The 8,480-nt window shown below is 41.1% G+C and overlaps 1 protein-coding gene across 1 annotated transcript in view; it reads left to right on the top strand.

The window, feature by feature from the left end:
• Positions 1–203: 203 nt before the first annotated feature.
• Positions 204–8,480, top strand: part of TM4SF5 (transmembrane 4 L six family member 5) — a 32,826-nt gene continuing 24,549 nt past the window's right edge. The window contains exons 1-4 of the mRNA XM_069767470.1: positions 204–463; positions 732–812; positions 6,946–7,106; positions 7,622–7,808. Of these exons, the coding sequence (XP_069623571.1) occupies positions 293–463; positions 732–812; positions 6,946–7,106; positions 7,622–7,808 (600 nt within the window). The 5' untranslated portion in view covers positions 204–292. The remainder of the gene's footprint in view (positions 464–731; positions 813–6,945; positions 7,107–7,621; positions 7,809–8,480) is intronic.

Below are 8,480 nucleotides of genomic sequence, written 5' to 3'. Positions count from 1 at the left end.
GGTCATGGGCTCGGAGGTGACATCATCGATAAGCCCACAACAAGGGTTTAGCCATTGCTTATTTGCACCTTGTGGCATTGGGCCATTTGATGTTTAACTCATGTATTTCTCCCTCCCTTCCCTTCTTCCTACCTCACGCACTTTCCTGGTCCCATCACCAGGCTGTCACCAATAGCTTTCAATGGACTTTGTACATCAGCTTATCACTAAACCAACAGCTAGAATTCATCAGCGCAGACTCACCGAGCTCTCATAGAAACCACATCGGATCTCCCATCCCGGAGGTGCCAGGATGTGTACAGGAAAATGGTCCCGCTTTGTGGGGCTTGCTCTTCTCCCCATGGCTTTTATTTGTATTATTGCCAACCTCTTACTGATGTTTCCTAATGGCGAAACCAAATGGATTGATCATATTGCACTCCAAGTCTGGCTGATGGCTGGTGTGTTGGGTAGTGGTCTTTTTGTGAGTATTTTTCGAGAAATGGAGATGCCAGATGGGTCTTTTGGGTTTGCCTCTAGCCTTCTAGGGTGAAGTATAGCTGGGTCATATCTCAGTTCTTTGTCTTCAAGCAATGATGGGTGGATTGTCCTCCTTTATGAGACCAGGACAGAAACACACATTGACAAGTTTGACCCAAGTGGCCACAGGTGGCTCCATGGAACTGAGGCATGGCAGATAACTATTATTTGGCTTTGCCAATGTTTATGTTTTTGGTCTTCTCTCCCTTTAGATGCTGTGCCCATCCTGTAATGCTATCCGTGCTGGCGGCAAGGGCTGCTGCGGTGAAGGCTGCTGTGGCAATAGGTGCCGGGTAAGTTTTGTTGACCCTATATATAAACAATAACAAAATTGTGATCCACTGGAACAGACAAGACCCCTAGTAAGCTACATTTTGGTACTCACTTACTGCAGGGTCCTTGAGTTCCATCCAAGTACTGTACGAATGTTGAGTTGTGCCATGGTATATTCTCTAGTTACAACCAAAGCTGCTCCAGAAAGTTGCCAGCTGCTTAGCTGATTGCTTTCTGAACTATGACTTCTCTGGTTGTAAACGAGAATATAAGACATGTTGCATATGTATTTGCCAGAGGTTTTTGGTGCTTTACGTATTTCCTTGCTGGGCATCTAGTAGAGTTGTGTGGTGCCATTAGGCTTGTCTTCCCTATGGAAAAGTCAAACTTCCTAACCTTTTTTTAGGGAAAGCCTCTTGTCTTTACATTTTTTTATGTTCTTGTCAAGTCTGAAGGAACAGTTTGTGGGCCCTTCTCCTATCAGAGATGATGTACGGCAGATGGCATCCTAATGGGTAATTTTGTATCGGCACTTGGGTGACAGATGGCACAATCTAAAGAAGCACTTTTTTGAAGAACAAAATTTAAATGTTAGACCAGATGTAAAAACGGTTTGATCCCTATTACTTTGTGTCTACACACGGGTCAAAACAGACAGAGTAAGCACAGCAAAAACATTCAGCCTCAAGCTACACACTACACGGTATAAAGTACAGAAGGAATGAACTGGAGATGGTGTGTTGATGCACAACCAGGTCCACCAGTCTCGAGAGTCTCAGGGAAGAAGTTATGAGAACCTTCTTCACTGGTCTTCTTTTGGTTAGCTGGCCTAATGCGATGTCATGTGTGTCATGCCACAACGATGGTGTTGGGCTAGGCCAACTAACTAAAAGAAGAGCCGTGGAGGAAGCATATTCGCCATTTCGGTATGTGCCAAAGACATTAGTTTGCCTCTTCCTATACCAGTGATAAATTACGAGCTGGTGTTATTGGGATCATTTAATACTACAAATATATTTTGGGCCAAGGCATATTTTGGATCGGTGATCCTGTCCTTTTATCAGTCGTCTGAGTAGTAGTCTTATAGCTTTGGTAAGCTTTCTGCTTTCCGGAGGGACTGTGCCCTCCTGGTGATTGACAGTCCGGACCAATGGATTAGTAGGGCTATTAGCCTGATCTGGGCGCTGTTTTATACTGCAATATGGGGCAGCTTTGTCTCTGTAACATCATGGGAGCACGTGGACACTGAAGTTTGCTGGATTCAGCAGTCCAGACAGCTTTAGAGCAGAGCCTACCATTTCTCTAGGACACTGCTTGTAAGCATTGCTCTCCTTGCCTAAGAGACCAGCTATTGCTTATAGACGATGAGAACAGCCCTTCAAGGGCACTGTGATAACATGTTTGACTGTAGGACCTTCCCATTGAATATGCCGCGGTGTCCCATCGTAGGTGCTGCTGACCTGTGTACATGCTTCGCAGCACCTTTCCTTTCTACAGTATAATATTTGACATGCGTGGTGCAGATCATGTGCTGCTGCCTACAATGTCACATCAAGTCTTCATCCCACCTTCTTCAGGGAACCCTAATGAATCCCTGTTATCTGTATTACATAAGATCTGCTGCATCCTGATCATGTCACCCCTGAGGAAGCTGTGCATTTAGTGGCGAAACTCTTTGGGCATCTTATCTTTCTTCTCCGCAACCTAGACATCTGCTTATAATGTAGATACTTTTACAGACTAGAGAGAGTCTCTAACAGGATCTCCAACCTATGGCCTAAAGGCCTCATGCGGCCAAAGATGGCTATGAATGCGGACCAACACAAATTTGTAAACTTACATAACCCCAAAGTATTTTCAGCGTGGCATCAAAGGGGCGGAGCGTCGATGAGTTGCCATGATGACCAGTGGCCTGCTGAAGACCTCCATGCCTGTCATGATGCTTCCCCTGTGAATGCCAGCTTGTGACTGATGTTCATAGGAGACTGTAATTTTTGCTATATACAGCAGCACCGTGGTATTTCTGTATACAGCACAAGCGCTTGTATCATCGAATGTTCTGGTCCCCTATGGGGGCTAAAAAATACAATGAAAAATAAAAATAAATATTTTTAAAAGTATGAAAAAGAAAGGAAAAAGCTCAAATTGCCCTCTTTTTTTCCTCATTAAAAATTAAATAAAAAATACATGTGGTATTATTACGTCAGGAAAAGTCCGATCCATCAAAATATAAAATTCACAAAATTTCCAGCTGCTGCAAAACTGCAAAAGAAAATCGAATAAGAGGCGATTAAACATTATATCTGCCCCAAAATTATATTAATAAAAACATTGTCTCAGGCACATGAAACAAGCCCTCGCACAGCCCCACTGATAGAAAATAGTGAAACAATAAAACATTTTTTTTACAAATTTCCTGAAAAATTTTGGCCACTTAAGTAAAAAGAACAAACTTTACATAGTCGATCTCTCTGTAATCATACTAACCTGGAGAAACAAACTACTAAGTAATTTCACCCAATTAGTGAACATAGCAAAACCAAAGAAATGAGCATAAGTTGGCATACCTGCAATGTGTAGGAGCTTGTTCACACTGTGGCCATTTCAGACAAAACCCAAGAAAAAGACAAAATGAGCATTCACCCTGCAGTAAGGAAATAGTAATAGTACAGTGGCATGTAAAGGTTTGGGCACCCCTGGTCAAAGTTAGTTATCGTGAACAGTTAAGCAAGTTGAAGATGAAATGATCTCTAAGAGGCCCAAAGTTACAGATGACACATTTTATTTGTATTTTAGTAAAAAAAAATGTTTATATATATATATATATATATATGTATATACATATATATATATATATATATATATATTCCCTAGTAGCTCCTCCTTTTTTGTAGACTCTTTTTGTAGCCAGCTAAGAGTCTTTTATTTTTAGTTTGAGGGATTTTCCTCAATTCTTCCTTGGAGAATTCCTCCAGTTCTGTGAGATTCCTGAGTCGTCTTGCATCCTCTGCTCTTTTCAGGTCTAGCCACAGATTTTCAATGATGTTGGGATGAGGGGACTGTGAGGGCCCTGGTAAATCTTTCAGCTTGCGCCTTTTGAGGTCGTCTTTTGTGGCTTTTGATGTATGTTTAGGATCATTATCCATTTGTAGAAGCAATCCTCTTTTTATCTTCAACTTTTTACAGATGGTGCTATGTTTGCATTAAGTATTGGTTGAAAATTCACTGAATCCATTCTTTCCTCTATCTGTGAAATGTTTCCTGTGACATTGGGGGCAACACAACCCAAAGCATGATTGATCCACCCCCATGCATAATGGTTGGTGAGATGTTCTTTTCCTGAAGTTCTGTGCCCTTTTGTCTCCACATATACATTTGAGTTTTATTTTAACCTCATCGGTCCACAGGACTTGTTTTAAAAATGCATCATGCTTGTTTGGATACAGGAACACATGGGCTACTTGCACAGTGAACAAGTGTGTATGATCATGTTCACACACCACCAAGAAACCTGAAGACACAAAAGAGAATAGTGAAACCAAAAACACTCAGTTTGAAAAAATGTTGCAGTAATCCGCAAGTGCTAGTAAAAGATGTAAAAAACAGGGTATTTGGTTGATACGTTTTTTGCAAAAAATGTATACTAAGCTGCTCTACCAATCTTCACGGTATACCCTTATCAGAGCAGTCCTAACTAATGTATGCAATCCCTATCTGATGTATTTAAAAACCTGATCATCTGTATATAACCTGTGTGAACAGGGTTCAGAGAGGAAAAATCCATGTGTGCATACAGGGTAGAACAGCTTTTGTGCAGATAGCCCAAGAGGAGTGGTGGAACTCCCCAGTCTTGTAGACACAAGAGAACAATTATGGAAACAGGAACACATGGGCTACTTGCACAGTGAACAAGTCTGTATGATCATGTTCACACACCACCAAGAAACCTGAAGACACAAAAGAGAATAGTGAAACCAAAAACACTCAGTTTGAAAAAATGTTGCAGTAATCCGCAAGTGCTAGTAAAAGATGTAAAAAACAGGGTATTTGGTTGATACGTTTTTTGCAAAAAATGTATACTAAGCTGCTCTACCAATCTTCACGGTATACCCTTATCAGAGCAGTCCTAACTAATGTATGCAATCCCTATCTGATGTATTTAAAAACCTGATCATCTGTATATAACCTGTGTGAACAGGGTTCAGAGAGATGCTTGTTTGGATGTTCTTTTGAAGACTTCTGATCATGAATTTTATGGTGAAGACGCAGGAGAGGTTTTCTTCTGATGACTCTTCCATAAAGGTCATATTTGTGCAGGTGTCTCTGAACAGTAGAACAATGTACTACAACTTGAGAGTCTGCTAAATCTTTCTGAAGGTCTTTTGCAGTCAAGCAGGGGTTCTGATTTGCCTCTCTAGCAATCCTACCAGCAGCTTTCACTGAAATTTTGCTTGGTCTTCCACACCTTATCTTGACCTCCACTGTTTCTGGTAACTACCATTTCTGAATTACATTTCAAAGTGAGGAAAGAGCAACTTGAAAACGCTTTGCTATCTTCTTGTAGCCTTCTCCTATAGCTTTGTGGTCCTTCACCATTTTCATTTTGAGAGTGCTAGGCAGCTGCTTAGAAGAACCTATGGCTGCTGTTTTTTGGCACTAGGTTAGAGGTTGGGTTTTTATAAAGCTGGGAAATTCGCATCACCTGGCATTTCGTAAAAATGATAGTGAACAAGCCATAACCCTAACAGGCTAATTAAGGTCTAAAACCTTTGTCAAAGTTATCTGAGCACACAAATCTCCAAGGGATCCCAAACGTTTGCACTGTCCCATTTTCCTTTATGTAATTTTTAAAAATGTAAATTATGAAAACATATGTATATTTTTTTTTCCTAAAATAGAAAGGAAGTGTGTCTTCTTTAACTTTAGGCCTTTTAGAGATCATTTCATCTTCAACTTGCTTAACTGTTCACAATAACAGTAATTTTGACAAAGGGTGCCCAAACTTTTATATGTCACTGTACATATAATTAACATAGGAGACTTGGCTTACACTACTTTGATCAAAAAACGTTAAAGCCATCCCATCACAGCAAGGTGGGACAGTCGTATCTCTAGTATTAAAACCTTACCATGTGGCAGCCGACTTCAATGTGAAAAGGGCAGAGTAGGACAGAGGGCTACTAAGTAATTTTTGTCACTGTAGCATTCATTTGAGAGCGATCTGAGATATCACAGGAACTATTTGTATTTAAAGTCCGGCTGGTTTATTTCAGTCTTCATAAACGACATCACAGGAAGCTCAAATTCAGACCTTGTCCGGCATAAAATAAAACAAAGTAACAAGTCCATACAATAGTGCTGGTTAGCCCGCCTGGCCCAGAGTCCATCTTCTTATTCCTCAGGCACTCAGTCCAGGAGATCTGCACACCTCCAGACATACATCCATGTATGGACAAACAGGTCTCATTTTATGAAGTGGACCACACCCAGGGGTGGAGACCTGGTGAGCAACCATCACTCCCAACTCATCAGCTGCTCACAATCAATCTGTCATGGCCGATTAACCCCTTTTAGTCCTATATGCACTAAAGCATTAGTCCAGGTTTATCTACCATCCACTGTGTCTAACAGCCACCTTACACCATATAGTGAACACAGTAACCAAAAAATGATTGTGGAATTGTTGTGCTTCTTCAGCAAGTTTTGTCGCACTCTGAATCCCCCCCGCTTTCTAGTAAATCAAATTATAAAATGAATACAGACATTCCAAAGTACAACTTGTCCCACAATAAATAAGTGTAGATGGAAAAATAAAAAACTTACGGCTGTTGGTATAAGAAGAGGGAAAAAACAAGAATGAAAAAAATGAAAAATAGCCAAAATTGACAAAGGATTAAAATATTGAGATTTTTTTTTTGCAATGTCAGGTAGAATAAACATAGACCTCTCCCTACATGTACACTCGGAGCGTTGTTATCTTGCAAGCACAGACAGTAAAATGTGGCTCTCAAGGTAAGAAAGGTTGGAGACCACTGGTTTATAAGTGTTTGTTTCTTATTCCTCTCACTAGTGTTGTATTTCACCAGTAAAATAATGCATCCGGTGACTCTTTCTGCCACTTCTTGGTTTCATGGCTTTTCTTTCCTGTTTCAGATGTTACGGTCGGCCTTTTCTTCAATATTGGGAGGACTCGGAAGTTTCTACTGTGTGGCTGTGTCAGGAACGGCATTGGCAGATGGACCGATGTGTAACCTGAATGATCTCACTGGCAAAGATGCTAATTGGGGCTACCACATGAAGGACGTAAACATAAAGTAAGAAACATCGTCTATATAACGGCTGCAGCATTTAAATTCTCTTACGGACAATTATCTGGAGAATGTGACATCTATACCAAGTCCACATATGCTTGACATCTTCTTAGAGTGTTGGTTATATAAAGTAGGGAAGAGGGCAATGTAAATAGCGGCTAATGTAGGCACTATGGATAGGGAAGGGAAGCCACATGTTTAGGCCAAACAGGAAGAAGGATGGTCACTTTAAACTTTAATATAGAGTAGTATGGAAAATTGGAGCTTCCATATTTACATCTAGCCTATGAAAAAATGGTCACAGATTATTAGATGTTCATCGCCACTAGGTTCAAAGGTAGAAAAAAAAGGGGCACCAGAAGATGAAGGGTTGAAGGGTACTTGAAAGTGCATAACTGAAGGCCAGGTAGGATTATACTAAGAAGATCAACCTCTGACTATGTTGTCACCATGAATGGGAAGCAGTAGCTTAATGGTTCACTCATCATTACATGGACTCCTCTTTGTTTTCTCCCTAGTGGGAGTTACCTGACCAATGAGGCATCATGGAAGCTTTGCATCCAGCCCCCCAACATCGTCCTCTGGCACATCGTACTGTTCTCCATTCTGCTGGGGATCGGAGCTATACAGTTAGTTCTCTGCGCAACCCAGCTCATTAACAGTCTCATGGGAGTGATGTGCGGAGACTGCAGGAAGAAAGGAAAGGTGAGTACCTCCAATAGCGCAAGGGCTTGGATGAGAGCTATCCATCATTATGGTGGTTAGAAGTCGCCCCCATGTTATTCAATGAGGCTGTGCGCATGTCTGATTTTTTTTTTCCTTGTACCGAGTAGTTTAAGGGATAGAATTGCAGGATGCATGATTTGCCTCCGATATTCGGATCGCATTTGGCCATTAAAGTGTATGTGTCAGTAGAAGACATCGGAACGCACCCAGATCACATCCAAGATTGTCATGGACTGACTGAATGAACAAGGTGGAGAATTTTTATTTTCCATCCACTTACGAATAAATCGGATCACATGCTGATCACTCTTTAATCAAACTCTGGATAATTGGATGGATTTTTTTGGGATCAGAGAAATTGGGTGTGTAACCCTAGCCTGAGGCTCTGTGCACGGGCCAACTGATAATTCCAGAGAGTGCGAAAAACATCCACAGGGCGTCATCCACCAGACAGTGGCCAAAATACTGTCCTTTAGACGTCAAAATACTTTTTTTTTTAATGTCTAGGTAAGCACATCAGGCTATGCACAGCATTGTACCTTCTTTAAACCCTGCATATTTCTTACCAACTGAGTCGCCTTCAGCTCCTCTTCTGATTAATAATCTTCTGGATATTTGTACACTATATGCATGCAAGCTGTTAGTGGTGGG

The sequence above is a fragment of the Ranitomeya imitator genome, chromosome 4 (genome assembly GCF_032444005.1).
Source record: "Ranitomeya imitator isolate aRanImi1 chromosome 4, aRanImi1.pri, whole genome shotgun sequence".
NCBI lineage: Eukaryota > Metazoa > Chordata > Amphibia > Anura > Dendrobatidae > Ranitomeya > Ranitomeya imitator.
Note: the sequence above shows the minus strand (reverse complement) of the source record. Positions and strands in the feature narration are given on the sequence as shown.